General features: G+C 40.3%; 1 protein-coding gene across 1 annotated transcript in view; it reads right to left on the bottom strand.

Moving 5' to 3' along the window:
• The window catches only part of APOB (apolipoprotein B), a 47,029-nt gene extending 27,777 nt beyond the window's left edge, over positions 1–19,252 (bottom strand). The window contains exons 1-12 of the mRNA XM_065401111.1: positions 19,195–19,252; positions 17,459–17,494; positions 11,839–11,954; positions 9,252–9,397; positions 7,289–7,442; positions 6,972–7,127; positions 5,616–5,740; positions 5,355–5,440; positions 2,627–2,846; positions 911–1,138; positions 617–734; positions 354–500 (exon numbers count right to left, since the gene is read on the bottom strand). Of these exons, the coding sequence (XP_065257183.1) occupies positions 354–500; positions 617–734; positions 911–1,138; positions 2,627–2,846; positions 5,355–5,440; positions 5,616–5,740; positions 6,972–7,127; positions 7,289–7,442; positions 9,252–9,397; positions 11,839–11,954; positions 17,459–17,494; positions 19,195–19,252 (1,590 nt within the window). The remainder of the gene's footprint in view (positions 1–353; positions 501–616; positions 735–910; positions 1,139–2,626; positions 2,847–5,354; positions 5,441–5,615; positions 5,741–6,971; positions 7,128–7,288; positions 7,443–9,251; positions 9,398–11,838; positions 11,955–17,458; positions 17,495–19,194) is intronic.
• Positions 19,253–24,828: the final 5,576 nt, after the last annotated feature.

Genomic DNA, 24,828 nt, shown 5'->3' with positions numbered 1-24,828 from the left:
TCTCTTGAAGTCACTGGGCCACATCCTCATTGTAATTACTTCATTGAAGACACCATCCAATAGCAATGGACATATCCAATTCTCCTCTCACGTAATTAAACCTGTGTAAAGCAGGAGCAACACAATGGAGCTATGCCAATTCACACATGCTAAATATCTGGCCCATTGAGAATGCTGCTGTGAGAGGAGTATCAGCCCTGGTAAAATCAAGGAAGGGGTTCTAAAGAAAGGCAGGGGAATAGATAATGGGGAAATAGCATAAAATATTCATGGATGGAGAAAGCCTGCTTTGTTTAATCATTAACTTGAAGCATACAACTGAGATGAGCTAGAACTATACAAGACTGATTTACCTCATCAGTAATAGTCATTCTTCTCAGTGCCTGGATGGCTGCTTTCTGAACAGAAATTGATGCAACTTCACTTTTGATACATGTCTTCAGAGCAGATTTCAGGTTTGGATTAGCAACCTCCATTGCCTTGCCCATGTTTCCAATAGCCTGTGAATTATGAAAACAAGGAAATAAATATATTTCCCCAATCAATCAGAATGCTATACTGCATGCTGTGATTTTAAAATAATAGCTCATATAAAGAGAGAGGCAAATTAAAATACCCTAAGTGTGAGGTAGGTTAACTCGTCATTCCCAGAGCACTCATTGCCAATCATTGACTCCATAAAGTTTGCAACATCCATTATTTCCTGTGTCACAGTTTTCTTGTCCTCATAGAATCTAAGGGAAGACACAAATGAACCAGAAACCATTAGAAACACCTTACTTAGGGAATCCTTTTCTAAGTCAATTTGCACAAACATAGTAAACTGAATGATTAAATCTCCAAATAATGATTGCTTTCAGAGTGTGTCCTAACATTTTTTTTCTGTATACGTATCTGCACATATACTCACTTGGTAACAGCATGGCTTAAAGCATAAAAAGTAGCTCGACTTTGCTGATACTGGGCCATATTAAGAATTTCCCGTATTCTTTTGGTACATGGAAAAGGCAGGAGTCCAAGGCTGTATGTGACTGCGTCCGCCACCAGAGGATCGACATTTCCAGTTCTTATTATCTGAAGTATAGAACCGAAGCAATCTGGGGTACCACATTGAATCAGACCCTGCACTGTGATGGAACTGAAAGGGAAAGAGATTATTGACATTAGTCCAATGTTCTTGAGTATATGTCCATGTTGCATATTAGAAAGAAACATGCAGCCAGTGTGTTACAACTATATTCAAATGAGGATAGATATTTTCTACAATAGAAATGTTTTTAGGTCTCTATGGAGTCATGAAATTCAGATTTGAGATTCAAATCAGAACTTCGTGAAATCTGGAGTGGCTCAGAGTCACAGTTTTCCAGTCAGGTCCACTGTAGAGACTAGTCCAAAACCTGAAGTTCAAATCTAGATCCAAACTTCCACAAAGTCCAGAGGAGGGTTTGGAACTGGGGTTTTGGTTCAGGCGTATCCTTCTCCATCCCTATCTGTATCATCGATATCTTTTATATCTATGTATTCTGTGTCTGTATCTAGATTTGTATGCATTCTAGTGTGAGTGATATATCCCTATATCTCTGTGTGTCTCTAAATATATCACACAAATGGCCATTAAAAATCAGTTAAAATCATATTATTTGTACAAATTATGCTAATATCATAACCAGCTATGGACAAAGGTTTATTACATTACTGTTATTACTATTCATTATTTGTATTATTGTAGCACTTAGGAGCCCAAGTCATGGACCAGGCACTGTACATTGTGCTAGGCACTGTACAAACACAGAACAACCAAGATAAGTAGTCACATGTTTCTCTCTTTAACCATCTCGCCCTCCACACATCCACAAACCAATCACAATCCTCATACAGTGTAACATGAGTTAAATGGAGGCTGCTTTTTTTCTGCGTATGTGTAATGGAATAAAATGCAGCCAGGAGGGAAATGATGGAGCAATAGATTTGTGCACCACTCCTGGACCTCCAAAAATTTGCTCTCCACAACTGGAGATTGGGTAGTGGTAGCACCCGGTGCCAGGGCTTGCAATCAGTGCATTTTAACACATCTATTCCCTGAATAGCCTACCCAAGGTCTAATCCAGATTTATCTCATAGTAGTAACCTATTCATGGGGGACTGCTGATGTCTGTGATAAAGGCGTATTATGCTGTTGTGCAGCATTTATTACATGACCATTTAAGGGACAATTGGTACAAGTTTTGGATTTGATTCCATATAATACTGAGCAGTTGATTTACACTTAGGAGTCTACTCCCCGAAAAATATATTAGGATTTATATATATCAAAGTAACAGTTAATGAGCAAATGAAAAATATTACTACCCCGTGGAAGGTAAGAATAAACCTGTTGAAGTAAATTATTACCACACTGGACTTGTTTGTTTGTGGGATAACATTTAAATAGCTTTCTGTCTCTCCCTCAAACACACATACTCTTAGTGGTCTTTCCCAATGTCCAACTATTACAGCATTTAAGATATTACTTTAGGCTATGATTAAAACTGTTTACAGGAGAACATCACCTCTGGATTTAAATTTGATTCAACATTGCCAGGCTTTGTGTTTACACAATGCGAGAATTACACTTTTTATACATTACCTTGAGGTCTCCATCATTTTCCGTACAAGAGACCCTAGAGTGTCATTGTGTAAGCCTCTAAGTCCAGTTACAAATTTGTAAAAAAGGCTTGCTCTCTGCTGGTTCTGCTGGGAGACTGACAACTTCTGCAGATCCTGGAGGACCTTCAGCACAGCGTCTCCGTGCCGGAGGGATTTGGTATCAGCACTTTCCAAGGAAAGTCTTTTCTTTTCCAGTTTATCTAACAAACAGGAAAAGCATTATTTCTTTCTGTAAGGACTGTGATCTACAAACCTCACACTGGGTAACCAGGAGCCCAGAGCAGCTCAGCTAGCCCTGCCCTGCCACACTTGCAAGACACAAGGCGTTTGGAGCGCAGGTGGTATTCTCTTTGATTCTTCCTGTCAAAGGTAGGGGCCCGGGCAGAGACAGATGCATCCTGGAGGTGAATGCCTGGCTGCGAAGATGGTGTCGCCAGGAGGGCTTTGGCTTCCTAGACCACGGGATGCTATTTAATAAGGACTGCTAGGCAGAGATGGCGTTCACCTTTCGAGGAGGGGAAAGACCCTATTTGGACACAGACTGGCTAACCTAGTGAGGAGGGCTTTAAACTAGGTTCGACGGGGACAGGTGAGCAAAGCCCGCAGGTAAGTGGGGAACATGGAGACCTGGGAGATGGGTCGGAAATGAGAGGGAGTGTGGGCTATATTGGCAGAGAGAAAGGAGGGTCAGGACAAAACTGGGAGGAAAGATCAAACCAGTATCTTAGATGCCTATATACAAATGCGAGAAGTATGGGTAATAAGCAGGAAGAACTGGAAGTGCTAATAAATAAATACAACTATGACATTGTTGATATCAATGAAACATTAGGAAAAAGTTGATATCAATGGACATTAGGAAAAAGTTGATATCAATGGACATTAGGAAAAAGTTCCTAACTGTCAGGGTGGTTAAACACTGGAATAAATTGCCTAGGGAGGTTGTGGAATCTCCATCTCTGGAGATATTTAAGAGTAGGTTAGATAAATGTCTATCAGGGATGGTCTAGACAGTATTTGGTCCTGCCATGCGGGCAGGGGACTGGACTCGATGACCTCTCGAGGTCCCTTCCAGTCCTAGAATCTAAGAATCTATGAATCTATGACACGAACAGACTGGAGGAGGAGTTAAAAGGGAGCAGAACAGCTCACTGGTGGCAGATCAGGGAAGAGAATGGATCTGAAACTTGCAGCTCCTGAGGAAAGGGCCGAGGGAAGGCAGGACCTCTCCCAACAACAACTTGCTGAGGGAAGGGAGGACCTCTCCCAACAACAACTTCCTGAGGAAAGGGAAGACTGTTAGAGGCTTTTCCTTCACCCTCTCCCCTGCTTCTTGTCACGCAGACAGAAAGCAGAAGACCAGAAGTCTGAAGTGCAGGCAATTTGATGTTTATTGAGGTTAGTTCCAAGCAAGCATATTCATAGCTCTACACGCTGGCAGGGTCTGTTTCTCAGTGTTCCGTTCCCAGCTCTGACACCACAGAGCCTTTACCCCATGTCCTCCTTCCTAGCTCTGACACCACAGAGCCTTTACCCCGTGTCCCCCTTCCCAGCTCTGACACCGCAGAGCCTTTACCTCATATCCCCCTTCCCAGCTCAGATGCCGCAGAGCCTTTACCCCGTGTCCCCCTTCCCAGCTCTGACGCCGCAGAGCCTTTACCTCGTGTCCCCCTTCCCAGCTCTGACGCCGCAGAGCCTTTACCCCGTGTCCCCCTTCCCAGCTCTGACGCCGCAGAGCCTTTACCCCGTGTCCCCCTTCCCAGCTCTGACGCCACAGACCCTTTACCTCGTATCCCCCTTCCCAGCTGTGACGCCGCAGAGCCTTGCCTGTGTCTCTGTTCCCCAATTCCCCATTCCCACCTCCTCCTCCTTAGCAGGCCCAAATATACCTGCAGTGCACGCCCCTAGTCACACCCCTTACAACTTATGGTCCTATTCCATTTTCGAGGGTCGTGAGTTGGGGTCTTCATTCTGCCCCTTTTGTACCCCACGGGTACAGACTACCCTGACAGGCAAGAGACTGGGGATGGACATGGCTAGGGGGCCAAGTCACAGGAGGAGGCAGCTGCTGCCCTGAGAGAGATAGAGAGCACTGCTGTGCAAAGCACAGCCATGAGGAAGTGCCCAGCGGTGAGCTGACCCCCTTCACAGCTTCTTGTCACAGACTTCAAACTTTGAACCATAGTGGGGTAGTAGGAAGTTGCCTAGGAAGGGCAGCCTTAAGGATTTCCAGGATGTCAGACCTTTGATAGCCCTCACAGGGCCCTGAGCTGGAGCCTGGTGGAGTGGGAGGGCCCAGACTCCCCTATACTCCCCCCCCTGCATATCTAAGGGCCTAAACCCTGACCACTAGGCAACGCTGCCCACAAGAGCAGGACATCACAGAGACATTTTAGGTTCTGACTCCTTGAAGCATCCTTCCTGTTTAAATAACAGGATTTTTATGAAGTTTTATATAGGTACTGATGTAGCTGAACAGTGCATTTGTTTCCCCATATCTAGAATTATTTCACATATAGGTGAATACACACCATTGCTATTTCCTGAAGGTGATATGCTGCTGTTTTTATCGTAGGTAGTTAGGCATTTCTTAACAAAGCTAATCTAACTTGGTCAGTGGACATGTTTTATGAGGAGTGCATGCCGAGATTGGAAGCCAGAAATGTGCCACGATGAAACGGAAAAATGTTTCAGTACTGCAGACCTACCTTCATCAAAGTTTCTGTTGTTGATTTTGGGGGTTTCGACAAGTTTCAGAGTCTGCGTGACTTGTGCCATCATACCATACTGATTTCTAGTAAATAACAGAAAAATGCAGTCCTTTAGTTGTGGCTGAATTAGTTGTGCTTCAGTTGTGCTGAATCCTGCCCGCCATTGCATGGGCAGTAAATCAGGGCAGAATTTGACCTATTATCATTCATTATGACTATTTACAAAGGAAGGGTATTGATATATAACATGCCACCTACTTATATGAGGAAGGCAGAAACAGGTGTTTTTCTCTGCAGTTTACTTCAGCCACATGCCTTCTCCTTAAATCTATAGTGTACTGACAGGCTTGACTGCTGCTGAGCAGGGTGGCTAATGGGCTGTGCTGTAAAACATAGTTTGAGGAACATTTAGCATATTTTGTTTTAGTGAAACGAGCACATTTCTGATGGCTATTGTTACTGGGCTGCAACATTAACAGTGACAGCACATTGGGAGTGGTGCTGCCGTTTAGTTCATAATTAAATCACAGCCTTGTCTAAAGAAAAACTGCGCCAATATCTCAGTCCATATCCCGCAGTCTCTTCACAGCCAACACTCCTGAAGATATCTTGTCCTAAGTGTCAGTGAAGTTATTATGGTGTTTGCTTGAGAATGTACTGCAGGACTGAGCCCTTACAGCCTACAGGAAAGGACATGGCCATATCAGTGCTTAATTTGTAATGAAAGAAGTTGCCTGGGCTCCAGCAATTAGGTGCTAGGGCTCAAGTATTTTTTTTACATTCATAACGGATGCAACAAACCCAGAGGTGCCAGAGCTATGAACTGTCAAGCCTAGAGGTGCCCGGGCTCAGCCCTGGCAAACTCTGGCACAAATTAAGCACTGGCCCTTATCATTATGAAGTAATTTGCAATGGGTAGAATAATTTAGACACTTTAAAACAGTGTATGTACTTCACAGTCCTCCTACGGACTCTGTAATTACAAATGGTTTAAAGATTTCCATCAGCAACGAACATTAAAAGAATAAGCACACGAGCATTCGGTACCAGGAACAAATCTTTCAGTGAGTGTGTTTGCGTGTGTGTGCGTTTGCACCCAGCCTACTTGCACACACAAATACCCTGAGTTCCTCAGAGGATGGGGCTTGTCAAAGGATTTATCTTGGTGCATGCAGAAACTTCAGCATGCACATGCACATCAAGCTACTTGCATACGTATGCTGGTTACATGCAATGGGCATATGCATGTTGGAAGATTTGGCCAATAAAGTTTAATGGGCTATCTAGAAAACCTTGGACCTGATCTTATAAGGTGCCTCACTCCTGACAGTATTAAGCCCATGGGAAAGTATGATTACATATATATAAAATCAGTGATTCCGAACTATTCTCTTAAAAAACAAACAAAACCAAACCAAAAAACAACACATCACATTTCAGTATTTGTGAGAACAATGTGAAAGAAGTTGAGATGCTATGCATTTCCCAAAGTTCAGATTTTTCCATTGACTACCACTAATGGCAGGAAGCAAAGGCGGAGGGTCAGATTCTGAAGAACTAAAATAACTATAATGAAGCACTTTCTTAAATAACATTATGCCCTTATGTACTTACCAGTCCCTTTATGAGGGCAATTGGGCTGACATAGTCTCTGATGGGATTGAAGTTATCGCAGGTTTTCAGGTTTCTATTAATTGAAATAACTGATGCTGTGTTCCCTTTCCTATCCTTGACTTCAACTTCACTGTCGCACTTCCCATATATGGTATCCTGGAGAGCGGGAAAAATTAACATCGTTGTTCATGTTACCAAAAGAGTTCAAGTCTAGTCTGAAATCCCATTGTCTGAGTAAGAACTTCAGGACAGGGCCCACTTAGTGGGTTTTGCTGAATTTGTTAAAGAAGTAAATTAACGGTTGCTCAGCTTCCTACCATGGAGATTGTTTTTAGATTGTCTTCAGTTTCCATTGGCACAATAAGTGCTGAGATGATCCCTCTCTTGATGTTAAGAATGTTCATTGGTTCATCCTTCTCTGAATAAAGCTGGACCTTCTTCCCATCCTGAGTGCTAAATTTCAGTTCATACCTGCCCCCCAAAAAAACAGTAGGTGTGAGACAAAAATAAAAACAAGCTAGCCGAGAGCTTACCATCTTGATTATTGCCAAATGCTCCATGTACATCTAGATGTAAAATTATGTATTATTATTCATTTGTATTAATGTGGCTCCCGAAACCCCAATCAAGATTGGGCTCCATTGTGCCAAGGACTATACAAACACACACATTCCAAATCATTTAAAACAGCATTTAAAATGTTCCCTAATAAACCAGTTTCTGCATCTTTCCCTTCCCCTTTTTCATGAGAAATAGTGATCTTGGGCTCACTGCTTATTATTTTATATTGCTTTGTTCTTTCCCCAATTCTGTATAGACTATCCCCAACCACGACTCTACCTAATATTATTTCTTTGAATACTGAGTAGGAGACTACTGACCATTAATACCACCTCAGTTCTGGTGTATACACTTAAAGAATAAGATGTTGTAAACTTTGAGGACATTCAGTGAAGAGCACAAGAATGATTTGTGGTCTGGAAAACCTAATTTATAGTGACAGGATTAAGGAGCTGAGTCTATTGAGTTTATTGCAGAGAAGGCTAAGGGTAAACTTGATGGATCTGTAAGTATCTATACAGGGAGAAGATTTCTGACATTAGAGCGCTCTTTAATCTAGTGTGCAGATGCATAACAAAATCCAATGGTTGGTAGCTGAATTTAGACAAATTCAGATAGGAAATAAGATGTGATGTTTTCAAAGTAAGGGTAATTAACTATTGGAACAGACTACCAAGCAATGTGGTTGATTCTCCATCACTGGAGGTCTTTAAATCAAGACTGGATATCTTTCTAACAAATATGCTTAGCGCCTCAACCTCAAGTTATTTTGCTTGATGCAAGAATCCCTGGGTGCAACTCTATGGCCTGTGACGTGCAGGACAGAGTAATAGCATTAGAGACTTCTTCAGGAAGGGTGTTCCATGCATAAAGGGAGGCATTGAAACAAGTGTGAAAGTTCATGTGGAGAAATGGACAAACAAGCAATGGAAGCTGGTTTCACTGGTGAACCAGAGGGGGCAGACACAATAAATTACCAGTGTAGGAAGGAGCTAAGTTGTGAAGGACATTAAAGGTCAGTAGCAGAAGCCTGGGCTGTATGCTTAGGTGGGCTAATGTTACTTTGTGCTGTGTAAGCCAAGCAAAATAGTCTGCAAAGTGGCTGGACACGGCCATTTGACAATTCCTCATGTTCAGGGGAACTTTCCTCTGGTAGAAAACTCAGAGTGGACTACACTAACTCCTACACAAGCACTCCCTACACTCCTGATATGAAGGAGAGAAGGGAGCAGGCTGTGAACATTCCAGCATCAGAGGGTTTGTCTCCACTTACCGGTGGATTGACGCTGCGGCGATCGATCCACCGGGGCTCAATTTAGCGGGTCTAGTGAAGAGCTAAATCGACCCCTGGTGGTTAGTTGCTAACGTAACTCAAATTGTGTAGCTTAGATCGACTTTCCCTCGTAGTGTAGACCTGCCCAGAGTGTGGATGGGACAGGGAGTTGAGCTCTGCTACACCCAGGCTTTCAATGACACAATTCAGGGCTGTCCCCATGCAGCCCTAAATTGTTCCACAGACAGGTGGCTCTGAATCAAGGAGTTGCAACTAGCTCCCTTCAGCCTCCTGCTCTCTCAGCCTCACAGTTCAATCCCAAGTCTGGGACAGCACTGCAATACACCACCCCTTCTAAAGGACAGAGCAGGTTGTGAAGTCATAGTCTATCCCGAATTAAATAAGGATGGGTTTGTTAGCAAAGGCTCTAGTAAGTTTTTGCTCACTGGGCCATGGCTCTGGCAAAGTCATCTGAGTTCTTTGATTGTTTCAGGAGACTCTTTCCCTCAGCGTCCACACCAGACATCTCTCGCAGGGTACATTCGCTTGTCTTCAGGATGAAGCTACACAGCTGTGGGACCTCCAGCTCAACCTGAAAACATACACAGCACATGTTTGCTCCTTCTCTTACTATCACTCCTGAAGAACTATGTGGTTCATATTTTTAAAGATACAGGAGATTTTCTTAAATTTATTTTTAAAGTAACACTGTGTGCAGGGCCGGCTCCAGCTTTTTTGCTGCCCCAAGCGGCGAACCCCTCCCCCCCCAAAACCCCGATTGAGCTGCCGCTGAAGTGCCGCCGAAGCAGAAGACAGGGAGTGAAGGACCCACCACCGAATTGCCGCCGCAGACCCAGACATGCTGCCCCAACAACACACGGACTGCCGCCCCTTTCTATTGGCCGCCCCAGGCACCTGCTTCCTTCGCTGGGGCCTGGAGCCGGTCCTGACTGTGTGCACCGTTCACTTGTATAGCAGTTTTTGTGTGAAGATCGAAGAGTGCTTTAAGTAATCTGACAATATCCAGGTGGAGTAGAGGTCATATAGATTTGTAGAGTACCTAGTATGTAGGGGTCCTGGTCTATGACTAGGGCTCCTAAGAGCTATGGAAATATGAATAATTAATAATATAGTCCTCATATTAACAATGGGTAAACTGAGAGACAGACACATAGTAAGTCAATAGCAAAGCCTGGAACAAGTACCCAGGTCTCCTGCTCCATCCATTTCACCAAACTAGATCCATGAACCAGTTCCTCACTTTCTGCTGGTAGAGAATTTTCAGTTAAAACTATTTTTCAACAGAATATTGGGTTTTCAATTGAATGACTTTTTTGTTGAAAAAGTGTCTGTTTTCCATGGAAAACTTTGATTTTTCATTGAAAAAATGAATGCTCCAAACCCAAAATATTTCTGTCTCATGGGAATAGTAGTTTGGTTGGCTCACATTTCTACTCTCCTCTAAGGACTGGGTTCCCCAGCCAGGTTTTATCTCCTCAGATACATCATGGCCATTCAACTCCTATGATGCACTGCCTCTCCTCACCAATAGGGGAGAGTAGTCCAACCAGGGAATCCAACTTGTAGAAGAAAATAGGAGCACAAGGCACCCAAACTACAACTCCCACAAGGCACTGCAGTGACATTCTGGAATAGAAATATTTTGGCTAAAATAGTTTGGATTTTGGCCAAAATATTTCAGATTTAGATTTTTTTTTTGCCAAAAATTAAAAATTTGCCACAGGGTGGGAGGACCATTTATCCAACCATCTCTTTCTCCAGTTCTGTTTACACAAGCTGAGGATACAGACCTTAGACTCTCAAATCTTTTTAAAAGAAAGACTGCATATTATCTCCTGAAAATATGCACAATGGACCAAGTCCTCTTTGCTCTATTCTGGTCCTACTGATATCAATAGAACTACTTACCTAAGGAAAGTGAGTGTGACATGGTCCAACATTATTATAAAGTTCAGAATTATTATTAATCAAATACTACAGCTAGTCAAAAAGTGGGAATTTTTTTGCAAAAACTTTTTTGGCAATGTTGAAATTTGAAATGTTATGACCAGAGTATTTATAGGTATTCTTACAGTAATGATAATAACATGTGATCTTACTCCCATTGACTTTAATTGGAGCAGAATCAGGCCGCTAATTTATAAGATTTCTTACATATGGAATGTGTCAAAAGTGAGTACATTTCAAGCAGAACAAGCATGAGGATGACTAATGAAAAACACTGAACATTTGCTCCATACCATACTGCATGCTAGATGCAAAGACCAGCACTATTCACTGTAAACCAGCAATCTACAGTGTGGGTCTTGACATTGGCTTCAGAACTTGTGAAGAAATTTGAGCATTATACAGAGGAGTATTTAGTTGCTGGGCAGAACACTGTAATATCCAAAAGCTATTTGTCCAGTTACCCAGTTAATGAAGTAATATTGTGAAATGTGACATTCTGAGGAAGTTGGAAGGAGAATAGGATAGGTTATCAGGCTAATGGCCTATAGAGCCTTTCACCCCTAGGATACCAGATCCTGACCCAGGAATATGATAACTGACAGTTTTCATCACCTGGTAAGTATTCAGTGTTCTGCATGAAATCAATTGATCAATTAGCAGCCTCAGTTTAGGCTCTAGTGGATAAGCATTGAGTGGTTCTATTGGCAGATTCAGAGGATAAGCCAAATACTGAATGAGCCATGCACTGAGTTACCAACTCTGCTATCTCTTCTCTAGAAGTAGAAAAGGCTGGTCAGGTTTGAGGTGCATTGGCAGAGTGGAGTGAAGAAACTCTGCCAATCTTGCCACTGCCTTTTCTGTCGGAAAATAAATGGCTTCAGACTTCAGGGCGGTCAAATGTGTGCATTTCACAAGCACTACATTCACTAAATAAAAAATGGAGGGGGAAGGGAGATGGAGGGCATAGGAAAATATGGGGGAGGAGTTTCCAATTGTTAATCCCCATGTTACCCATTATCTTTTTTTCTGATTGTAGTCAGTTCTTTCTTCCTCTTTCCTTACCTTGCAATTAATTTTAGAGCCACTTCGTGAATCTGCTGTTCCTTTCACTCCACTTGCTATTTCTGCTTCATAGTTGTAAATGTATTTTCTGAGATGTTTAAATCTGGTTGCATCTTCTGCAATTAGAAAAACAAATACATTTTTATGAATAGCACAGACAGATGCATATTTAGATCATCACAATACAGACCAAGATAGCATTGTGCAAACTGGAAATAATGCCAGAAATGAGGGAAATATTAGCATATCCCTATGGCTGATTTCTTCTTTGGTTTTGTACATACGTTTTTTTTTTTTTTTTTTAAGATAAATCTGTAGAAGGGATATGGTGAGTTGTCATTACTTGAAGCCTTTAAATCAAGATAGGGTGTTTTTCCAAAATATGTGCTATAGCTCAAACAGAATTTGTGGCCTTGATGCACAAGTTATTGGATCCTTTGTCTTGTATTATGCAACATGTCAGCTTAGATGATCATAATGATCCCTTCCGGCTTTAAAGGCTATGCATCTCAGATTTCCCCCCCCATTAAAGTCAATGGTAAGCACAGCTGGGAACGTAGGCCCCATCAGAAGAAAATGTAAGGGATAAATGAAACAATGCAAAGGAAAGAAAGCAAGAATAGTAAAAGGCCAATATGGCTCCATCAGGAGCTCTTTAATGTCATGGAAACCAAAAAAGAAATTCTACAAAAAGTGGAAATGTAGATGAATTGCTAAGGAGGAGTAAAAAGAATAGCATAAGCATGTAGGGACAAAAACAGAAAGGCTAAGGCACAAAATAAGTTACACCTAGCAAGGGACATAAAAGGCAATAAACAGAGGTTCTTTAAATATATTAGAAGGAAGAGAAAGATGAAGGAAAGTGTAGGTCTTCCACTTAGTGGGGAAGGAGAGCTAAAACTCATGACATCAAGAAGGCTGAGGTGTTTAATGCCTATTTTGTTTCAGTGTTCATTAAAAAGGTTAATGGTGATGAGATACTCATCACAGTTAATATTAACACAGGGGAAGGAATGCAAGCCAAAATAGGGAAAGAACAGGTTAAACTTGGAACTGTTAGCAATTATGTTTGAGAACTCATGGAGGATGGATGAGGTCCCAGAGGACTGGAGAAGGGCTAACATAGTACCTATCTTTAAAAGATGAGCAAAAAGGAGTTGGGGAATTATAGACCAGTGAGCCTAACTAATACCTGGAAAGATACTTAATTTTTTTTTTTTGAACAATATAGTTATAAGCTCACAGAAAATAATAGGGTTATAAGGAATGGCCAGCATGGATTTGTCAACAATAAATCATACCAAACCAACCTAACTTCCTTCTTTGACAGGGTTACTGGCCTAGAGGATAGGGGAGAAGCAGTAGATGTGATATATCTTGATTTTAGTAAGGCTTTTGATACAGTCCCAGATAACATTCTCTTAAGCAAATGAGGGAAATGTGGTCTAGATGAAATTATTATAAGGTAGGTGCAAAACTAGTTGAAAGACCATACTTAAAGAGTCGTTATCAATGATTCACTGTCAAACTGGGAGGTCATATCTAGTGGGTCCCACAGGGTTCAGTGTTGGGTCTGACCCTATTCAATGTTTTTAGGTTTGACAGAATCAATTTTTGTTATAATTTTGATGGATAATATACATATTTATTTTAAGCATTTTAAAAAATATTCTATTTAAATCTTCAGTTTTGCAAAATTATGGATTTTAGGCCATTTAAAAAAAAATGATTTAAATTTTCACAGTTGTTACAGGAAATTAAGGGGGGAAGTTTAGACAATAATTATTTAATGACATTAGATATTGAGATTTAAAAAGTTAAAGCCTTATAGCCATTAAAACACAAATTGTCAACATCACATGTCAAAATATACAAAGTAAATATCCTTAAATCAAACTCTAAGAAGTTCTCAAGCAGCTCTTTTCTTGCTTTGCCTGTTGGTAAATTTAGAATATTATGGATGGGCATATTTTTTCATTGGTTTCTGTGTGTATGGTCAAATTGAAAAAAATCTAAATCTAAATCCTTCCAAACTTAAATACGTTCCTTAATGACTTGGATGATGGAGTGGAGAGTATGCTTCTAAAATGTGCAGATGACACCAAAACTGGAGGGGTTGCAAGCATTTTGAAAGACAGGATTAGAATTCAAAATGACCTTGATGAATTAGAGAATTGTTCTGAAGTCAGTAAGATGAAATTCAATAAAGACAAGTGCAAAGTACTATACAGTGCACATGTACAAAATGGGGAATAACAGGCTAGCCAGTAATACTATTGGAAAGGATCAGGGGGTTACTGTAGATCACAAATTGAATGAGTCAACTATGTGATGCAGTTTCAAAAATCCCAACATCGCTCCAGGGTGTTGTATGTAAGTCATGGGAAGTAACTGTCCTGCTCTACTCAGCACTGGTAGGGCCTCAGCTGGAGTGCTGTATCCAGTTCTGGGCACCACACTTTAAGAATGATGTGGACAAATTGGAGAGAGTCCAGGGGAGAGCAATAAAAATAAGAAAAGGTTTTAAAAACCTGACCTATGAGAAAAGGTTAAGAAAACTGGGCATGTTTAGTCTTGAGAAAAGAAAACTGAAGGGGGACCCGATAATAGTCTTAAAATATGCTAACAGCTGTTGTAAAGAGGACTGTGATCAATTGTTTTCCATGTCCACTGAAGATAGGAAAAGAAAAAAAGGTGCTTAAGCTGTAGCAAAGAAGATTTAAGATAGATATTCGGAAAATCTTTCTAACTATATCTGTAATTAAGTTTTAGAGTAGGTTTCCAAGGGAGATTGTGCAGTCCCCATCACTGGAAGCTTTTAAGAACATATTGGACAAACACGTGTCAGGGATGGCCTAGGTTTACTTGGTCCTGCCTCAGCACAGGGGGCTGGACTTAATGGCCTCTCAATATCCCTTCCAGCCCCACCTTTTTATGATTCTATGCAGACAATTAATTAGATTGTTTTTAAAAAGTCTGTATTGGGTTTCTTTAAAAGTGGTGTTTACTTCCTTGCTAACAGAGTTCAGCTCAAATTTGTTCAGTCACAATTCAAAGACAACTGTAAGAGCCAATTTGTCTAGGAATTTCACACGATTCAAGTTTACAAAGATAAATGTGGAACTGGAGTGGAAAAAAAGAACCCCCGAAACCAGAATCCCTAATTGTAATTCTGCAAGAATCTAAAGAACCGTCCTCCCGTCCAAAAGTTTCTGGGAACATGAGATACTTTTCTGAGTCAAACTCACACCTGAGTTCATGGACTCCCTGGAGTTCTTCCTTTTTATGTGAGTGGACATTTTTTTTGATGTGTACAGGACCCAGATCAGGTCTGAGCACTGTTTAAGTCCTTGAGACAATATCAGGCAGGAGGAAATGTGTTTAGAAGCCTCTCCTAAGAGCTCAGAGGACTTAAGTGGCACACAGGCCTTGTGCTGGGCCTCTTCACACAGGGGGATTTCACCTATCTGTCCCTACTACCTGCAAAGGAGATTCAGCTTTAATATTATTATTATTTATTATCTGTATTGTGGTAGCACCTAGGAGCCCTCGTCATGGACCATTATGCTAGGTGCTGTATAACACAGAACAAAAAAGATGGTCCCTGCCACAAACAGTACACTGAATTCTGCTTCCAGATCAAATGAAAAATCAATGAGGTTACATAGATGCAAATGAAAGCAGAATTCCGTTCACTGTCTCACAGGGATATGAGATCTTCCAGTGGCAGGCCTGGAAATGGTGGGCCAAATTCTGTTCACAGATAACTGCCATTGTGTCTGCAGGCAGAATTGGAAACTAACCCTGATCCTCCTTGGGAGGAAGGAAAGTCAACTTCATCTTGGAGTCAGCACACACAACTCCAGTGAAATCAATAGTTTTGCCTCTTTATGCCAGCACTGTGTTTGGCTCAGTGAAGTGTATTATATTCTCAGCCGCGCTCCTGTAACACATTTTATCATGTCAGCAGGGAATGTCTCAATAGAATCTGGTAGGAGTTTGACTGCTTTCTTTATATTTTGGTACAAGAATTACGCTTTAGAGGGGGAAAGAGAGAGATCTTAAAAGGAAGCTATACATCTTAGAAGAGGAATATATGAGACAGACTAAGCTATGGAAGTGTGAACTGAATAATTTCAAATCAGAGAGCCAAATCCTCAGCTGGTGTAAATTAGCATAGATCTGTTGAAGTCAATCTCTGCCAGTTTACACCAGCTAAGGATCTGGCCGAGAGTTTACTCTGACATCACTGGGGTTGTAAATGAGAGTAGAATTTTGCTGTTAGTATCCTGTTGTTTTCCTTATAAAAAGAACAAGGAGTCCTTGTGGCACCTTAGAGACTAACACATTTATTTGGGCATAAGCTTTTGTGGGCTAAAACCCACTTCATCGGATGCATGCAGTGGAAAATACAGTAGGAAGATAGATATACACAGAGAACATGAAAAAATGGGTATTCCTTGGATTTCCAGAGTCTGTAAGCCTTATCTAGTTTCCCCTGGATGTCAAGTATTTTATTTCAGACACCACTGATTTAATTATTAATAAATATGAATATGATAGCAATAAATACTTAATATGATATAGTTCTCTTCACCCTCAATTATTTAACTAATCTGATTGGCCAATTATATTAATTACAATCATACAAACAGTTTGAAGGCTATCCAAACTACCTTAGACTCTATCACACTATAATTGTTTGTATACTTTCATCAATTTTCACAAGACTGATATCTGTTGTACTAATTCTAGGAGACATAATTTCCCTTCAACTACTGCGTCATTTCCAGTGTTTAACATGAAGCTTATCTGTAATAAAAGGAATAAATAATGATGAAAATAGTAAATAAAAAGAAAGTTGAGAAATTGACAGCAAAACCCAGAAAAAAATCTCTGAATTGGTTCAGATGGATGAATTAATCCTGATCACCTGTAGATGGTGCTATAGTGTCAAATAAGAAAAAGCAAAAGCTCATCAAGGACAAAGATCAAAACAACTCATGGGACACTGACCCTCCAGAGGAACATTCTGTATTCAAGCAAGCTGTCAAGGCCAACCAGGGTTCATTACAAAGGTTGTGCATAAAGTCAGCATTTCCTGTTTCTTGACTAGGTTGGTTTAATAAATTATTATCGCAGCTGATAGAGTTATTGACATATTCTGTAGGTATTTAGTTAGCTATTTGAGCCAAATACCTGGGTGTAGCAATAACTGAAAGGAGTAAATCAGGAGTGAGATTACCAGTGTACATTGAAATGAAATGCATACGATTTCCTTGTTAAATCTTCAAAGTTAGAGAAAGGGGACTTCCAAAATAAGAGACCTTGAAAATCAACCAAGCAAATAAATGTGGTATTTCTTTATGGAAAGTTTTTTTAAAACTCAGAGCCACAATCACTGCTATTCAGGCTGATGAAAAGTCTTAAAATTCATAGGGCTAAATCCCTGATACCTTCTAGTTCCTGAAGTCAACAGGAGTTTTGCCTGAGGAAACATCTGTTTTAAAGGAAGGGATATATGGAAATGGAAAACAAAAACTAAAAAACCTCAACTTTGGGAGGTATAGTCAGTTAAAACAACAGTAGAGCAAAAGGAATACAAAGGGAGAACCCTTACTTGAGCAAGCCGGATTTCCACTTTCAGGCCCATCTTCTGTAAAAAAGCAAAGCATAAAATAAAACTTTTACAAATTATTAATATCAAACAAATAAAATAGAAATACATATGTACATTCTGCATCACAGTCCAGAGATGGATATGCAGACACAGTGGGGCCTCACTAATTTGTACTAACAACTAAGGGCTTAGTTCTGCAAACACTGAGGTAAAAGACAAAATTCCATCTACCTAAATGGTGAAGTCGAGCATTAAAAAAACACTGCAAATGACTGAATTTTGTGAATTAGCAAGCAAGGGCCCGATCCTCAGATCACTGAACTCAGTGGCAAAATGCTGCTTGATATTAATGGTGTAAAATGCACTAAATGTACAACATGATAATAAAAAAGCATTGTGATGGGGGAAGTAGTACAGTTGATAGATGACAAACAGACCAAATGCATCACAGAATATACTTTCTTTACAACACTGAAAATTATAGGTTAGTTTTAAATTATGAAATTATGAAAATATTGAATAGTAGACTAATAATTGTACTGCGGTAATATTTCTTTGTAAAAATAATGATAGCTTTGCTATATGAGACCTCTGTACAGCTCTCTGCTATTAAATCTTGACAAAGAAGCAGGGGGAGACCTCCGTTTTTGTGTCTGAATTATAAAATTTGTGGACTGGCAAAATGTAGATAAGTAAGAGTCAGCTGTATTGATGACAGAGGTAAACATATTTGTTGAAAAATGTGTTTAATTTAATCAATATTTGGATTGCATAAAGCTATGCATTCACTTAAGGTTAGTTTGAATACTGAGACTTTATTCTTTCATGTGCCCTGATTCAAAGCCCACAGTCTTTTCTTTGACTTAACTGATCAGATTCATATTGTTTTGCATTAGGAAAAAAGTAACTTATTTCATGTAATCTAATAACAATAACAATACTAGTAACAATGTATAGGACTAAATACATCCTTAGTGTAACTCCGGTGAAGTCAATAAAGGCACATTGGTGGTGAATATTATCATTACCTGCATATAGGACCAGATCCTGCTAAACACCCATTTATTTCAATGGTGAAGGATTGGACCCATAGTTCTATCCTCCTGAAGGATCCCGAAACATTTTACAAACTACGGTACCATTGAACAATCTAAACAGACACTCCTAGGCGAGGAGGGAGTTATCTTACAACTCCACCACACCACACTCTTTTCCCCCCCAAATTATACCAGGTGTATCTTTACTGAACTGAATCAAAATTACTACAGAGCTACTGTCATCTTTTAATACAAATCGCTATTTCACATACAGTGCCTCCTACCAGACACATCATGTTTTATCACTCATATCCCATCATACTTGCTGTAAAACGTATTAGCAACACCCACACTAAATCTGCAGAATACTATACAACGTCTCCTTGCAGGTGAGCAATGACCACTGTAAAGAAAAGCAGCTAGGCAAAAATAAAGGCAGATGATACCACTACACTTGTAAAATAAATTAAAAATAAACCAGAGAAATGGTGAAATTTCCAACTTTTCCTTGTATGGATTCAGTATGGATCCTGCTATTAGGACACACTCCCCTCACAAAAAGGGAATAGATTACGTATTTCCCATCCTTGGCTTCTCTGATTCTGTGATTCATAGTCCCATCGATTTTCCCCTCCCTGATATTTTAATAGATTTGCACATAAAGCAGCAAAAAGCCCTGACATATAAATTGCTACTTACGAGTGAGAACATCACTGCTGAGCAGCAGCAGCAGCAGCCAGAGCTGCGGAGGGCCCATGGTGAGCACCGGACCCTATTGCTGCTGTCCCCTCAGTTCTTCTCCTTTCTCCCTTCACCTCCTCTACCCACGTTTCAGGGAGAGAATGAGCCTTCTCACTTGGACCTGCATTTATATAGTCTGTCGCAAGCAGCTGAGCCAAATGGTTTAGAAAGTTCAGAGCAAATTGCAAAAGGTCCAAAGGTGAGAGTCCTGGATCCTCTTTGCAATTCTGCAGAAGGCTCAGCCTGGGCTGCTGAGGCCTCAGAATGCAGAAGAAGACTGAACATTTATCTGTGGTAAAGGATTGTGCCACTTCAACTGTATTTTTCTTTCTTTAACTGAGTTTTAACAGCAGAAGATAATATTCCAACAAAAAGAGATTTCCTCCTTTTAGCAAGAAATAAAGTAAATCATGTAAATTACTGCTGGGAAAAGCTAGCACTACAGAACTTTGAATTAGTATCCAGGCTGAGAGGCTTGAATGGTACTTAGACATGACAGTAATTAGATTGTTGTGCAATTTAGGCATCTTCTCTTTACTTAATGTGAACATGCTGTCATGTGGCCAGAAGAGGCAGAACAATTAATATTAAGGATGCCCTTTATAGGGCCAAAATTTGCTTCATACCTTGCTCAAAAGCAGATGCATTTCAGACAGGCTGGTAATATCCAGGCACAACAAGCCATATCAAATGTTGGGATTAGAAAATTCAGTATTCTTGCTGGTTTCAGTTAGCCCAGATTTTTAGAGTTCATCTCCTTGTTTGGTAACAACAACAAAGAAATGAGAGATAAGGATAAGAAATTATCATTATTATTCAGAGAACTAAATGAAGGAAATTCAAAACTGTACAGTATTCTTGAACATTTAAGTGCATATTAAAGCTGGTCAAAAATCAGGATTTCCATCCCATAGGGAATTCCAATATTTGGGAAAAAATTCCCAAATCAATATGAAAAGCAATTTTTTTTTCTGAATGGAAAGTTCCCAAAAGTTCAATTCAGTAATGTCAAAATATTTGATTTTGACATTTCTGACCACAATGAAAAGTTTTGACATTTCCAAATCGAAATATTTCTTTTTGTTTTCTTGAACCAAATCAAAGCATTTATTTTTAGCTTGGATCAACAGTAATTTGGGTTCCCCTAAACTGCCAGGGTGCCTCATGGGAGTTGTAATTCAGGTACCTCATGACTTGACTCTTCTCTGTGGGGTAGGCTCTGTTGCTAGATTAATCTCCCATGATACACCATGTTCACATAACTCACATGATGTACAGTGTCAGTTCAACCAGAAGGTACTGCATCATGGCAGATATAGTTCAGCCAGGGAGCCCAGCCCTTCTTTGACATCTCTGGGGTTAGGATTTCATCTAAAGGCATTTGGATGGGCAAGCCATTTTGGTCAGACCAGAAATCTCATAAGAACAGACCTTCCATGATTTGGGTTGAAAAACGCCACAAGAACAGCATTTCTTAAATACTTGTTTCCATTGCTGACCTTGTCTAGTACCCGTCAGATCCACCAAAGTATTGGAGAAAAGCATTTTTGTTTTCCAAAGAGCCCATTGTGACCATTGCTGCCCCAAAACACAAAATGGCCTGTTGCACTCTTTTTACTTTGAAATGTGACTGTACCAGAAAAGCAACTACACCTCTACCTCGATATAACGTGACCCGATATAACACGAATTTGGATATAACGCGGTAAAGCAGTGCTCCAGGGGGGCAGGGCTGCACACTCCGGTGGATCAAAGCAAGTTCAATATAACGCGGTTTCACCTATAACGCGGTAAGATTTTGGCTCCCGAGGACAGCGTTATATCAAGGTAGAGGTGAATGTGTGTTCTGTGTATTCAGTCATGTCTGATTTTAATGACACATATAGATCTTTTTACTTTTTACTCCACTTAGCACTACAGGTGAGCACAGCTCTGGAAGAGTGAAAACTCTCTGGATTGCCGACCATTAACAGGATTGTTAATAAATTCTGCTGTATAACCTCATTTTCTTCAGTGAGGATTCCAGTTGTAAATCAGGGCAGATTGTTTAGACAATGGGTTGGATTATATAAATGAGGGCCAAATTTGCCCTCAATAGTTCGCCTCAAACCAGAAGCATGTATGTGACACACTTGCATTATTATTAATAGTGATAGTTAGAATTACCAGAGCACCTAGGAGTCCTAGTCATGGGCCAGGATCCCATTGTAACCTCACAACAATATATGCTACAAAATGCTACAACACTACATTGAATCCCTGTCTCCAAAGACCTAGACTAGTGCCCTAATGACTGGCCCATCCTCCCTCACCGTCATGCTCATATAACGTTCCTGGGGCATATAACTTACAGGGAATAGTAATATCAGGAAAGGATTGAAGGTTTTAGATACCTTTTAATGTAATTTAACCATTAGAAACATGAAGGAGGTGCTAGCACCATGTAGCCAGCCGGAGATCACAGACCACAGTTGGGGAACATCTGCATTAAAATATTTTACACTCTTGGTTCAGCTGTTGTTGTTTTTTATCTTAGATAAGAGGCAGAGAGACTTTTTTTTTTTGCTAAGTTATTGATGAAATATATGGAAGAGAAGAAGAAAAACTATTATCATCTACGTGGCATTACCAGAAATCATAGTCATAATGAATGAAACATTAAGAGATAGAGAGCAGATTTCAATGGTAGGTGGAGACTGAACTTTAAACAAAATATAGAACAGATCATAAATTCCTGTAGCTTTTGTCATTACTGGATGATGAAGTGCTACCTACTATGCTTTACTCTTTGAGGAATCAGGGAGCAGGTAGTTATATAATGTCTGCATCTGTAATTTTCACTCCATGCATCTGAAGAAGGGGTTTTTTACCCATGAAAGCTTATGCCTAAATAAATCTGTTAGTCTTTAAGGTGCCACCGGACTCCTTGTTGTTTTTGTGGATACAGACTAACACGGCTACCCCCTGATACTTGACACCAGGGAGTTAAGGTTAGTAGTAATGATATTAATAACCTTTCGCATATAGGTTGCCTTTTTACAAGCAACCTTAGTGAATACTAGTCTCCGTTCAGTTCCTAGAGGACAGAAATTGACAGCATAAAAAACATTACTGTAACTAGCACTACTTTCATACTTTGCAGAGGCCAAGGATCAAAGGGCCATGGGAAGCAAACTGTCCTTTCACCCCCTAGAGAGGTTCCTAGCTAAACTGAGGACTTAGGCCCCGATTCAACAAGGTTGTTGACTTTAGGCATGTGAATAGTCTTACTGAATCATGGGGCTTGCTCCTGGGCTTAAAGTTACTCATGTGCTTAAGTATTTTGCTGATTCAGTAATCCAGTTTATTTAACCAGAATCACAAATCATATGTCTTTTAAAAAAATATATTTAAAGAAAGACAAGTATCCTAGAAATTAGTGTCAATCAAAAGTTCTTGAAAAAGACTAGGGGCGTCATAGATTCTAGTGTCTAAAACAGGATGCATACAGCCAAGCAGTGTTTTTAATATCGGGTCATTAGAATGTATTTAATCATTAAATTATATTAATTATATCCAGCCTTTATATACAGCGTAACATTACACATCAGGAAACTGCAGCATTTTGTAGCACGTAGTATGCATGTGAATAAAGTGAGAGGCACCAATAACATACATTTTCATTGTTGTAACTCATCTAAAATGTGCCATAACCTTATTAGCGATCCCTTGTTATTGGTTTACTGCAGGAGATGTCTTTTCATATGGCCTTATGATTAATGCTTCAGTGATGAACATTAGAAGGCGACCGAAGAACTCACCATGTCAAAGTGACTTTATTTGTAAGGCCACTACCTTCTCCTCCTTCAAATCCTTCTTAAAGACCCCTTTCTGTTGTGATGCCTACAAAAGATTATCCAACCAATGATGGCTATGTTGAGAGAGATTATTTTTTTAAAAATAACGTTCAGCTGATTTTGAACCATCAAATTGTGAAATAGACCCGCTTGATCTATTTTTTGTTACCATCATCTTCCCTTCTCTTTTGAGCCTGATCCAAAACCTTTTAAAGTCAATGGAAGAACTTTCACTGATTCACAGATTTTAAGGGCAGAAGAAACCATTGTGCTCATCTAGCCTGGCCTCCTGCTTGAGGCAGGCCATAGAATCTCACCCAGTAATTCCCACATCAAGCCCGCCTCTTGTAGTTTAGCTATAAAACATCTTTTAGAAAGACATTGGCTTGATTTAAAGATTTCAGGGAGAGTCCATCACATCCCTTGATAATTTGTTCCGATGGCTTACTGCTCTCACAGTCAAAAATTTGCATTCTATGTTTAATCTGACTTTGTCTAGATTCACTTTTCAACCTCTGGATCTAGTTATGTCTTTTTCTACTAAGGAATCATCTGCTATCAGAAATCTTTGTCCTATGTATGTGCTTATAGACCAGAAACAAATAATCTCTTAACCTTATCTTTGATAAGCTAAAAACATTGAGCTGCTGAAATCTCTCACTAGAAGGCACGTTTTCCAGACCTCAAATACTTCTTGTACCTCTTTTCTGAACCATTTCTAATTTTTCAACCTCCTTTCTGAAGTGTGGACACAACATTCCTGTAATAGTCTCACTAACACTATATAGAGAGGTAATAGCACTTCCCTACTCCGATTCAGTATTCCCCTGCTTATACATCTGAGAAGCAGTATTAACCCTCTTAGCCACAACCTTGCAATGGGAGCTCATGTTCAGTTGGTTATCCACCATGACCCCTAAATCCTTTTTCAGGGTCAGTGCTTTTCCGAATGCTGTCTCCCATCCTGAAAGTGTGGTCTTCATTCTTTGCTCCTAGACATATGACCTGGCTTTTGGCTGTATTAAAATACATATTATTCAGCTGAACTTAGCTTATCTGGCAGTGCTGCTTAATGGACAGGACACGGGACTCAGGAAACTGGTTTTATTGCTGGCTCGGTCACTAGCCTGCTGGGTGACCTTGGGCAAGTAACTTAACTACTCTGTGCCTCAGTTTCCCCATCTGTAAAATGGTACTGACCTTCTTGGTAAAGTGCTTTGAGATCTACTGAGGAAAAGTGTTAATAAGTTTTATGATTAATTATCATTATTATTTTATTCTATTATTATTAACATTTAATTCAGATTGCTTTGTATAACTGACCTATCCTTAGCATTAATTACTACTCTACCAACTGACTTCACTGAGAGTTAGATCAAGCGCCTATTGCTTGCTAAACACTTTTGTTGTGTCTTGTTTTGAATTAGACTCTAACCTCCTGGGGGTTGGGGCTGGCCTTTTTTGACTGCCAAAGTAACACTGTAACAGGGTGGCCTGTCCCTTTAAGGGCTAGGAGGCCTGGAGCTAATCAGCCCTGTTCCATCAGCCCCAGCTGCACTATAATTAATTAGCTGCTTCCCAGCCTGAGGGGAGGGGTGGGGTGGGGTCAGCTGATGCCAAATGGGCCTTTTAAAAGGGCTGAGAGAGCTCAGTGTGGGCCAAGCACTCATAGGAAGCTAGTGGCGGGTCTTATGGATCTCTGAAGCAGAGTCTGTAAGTACTTCAAGGAAGTGGCCTGGGAGTCAGGGCTCAATCC

Source organism: Emys orbicularis, chromosome 3, assembly GCF_028017835.1.
Source record: "Emys orbicularis isolate rEmyOrb1 chromosome 3, rEmyOrb1.hap1, whole genome shotgun sequence".
NCBI classification, from domain to species: Eukaryota; Metazoa; Chordata; order Testudines; family Emydidae; genus Emys; species Emys orbicularis.
This window is presented reverse-complemented; position numbering and strand designations above follow the sequence as displayed.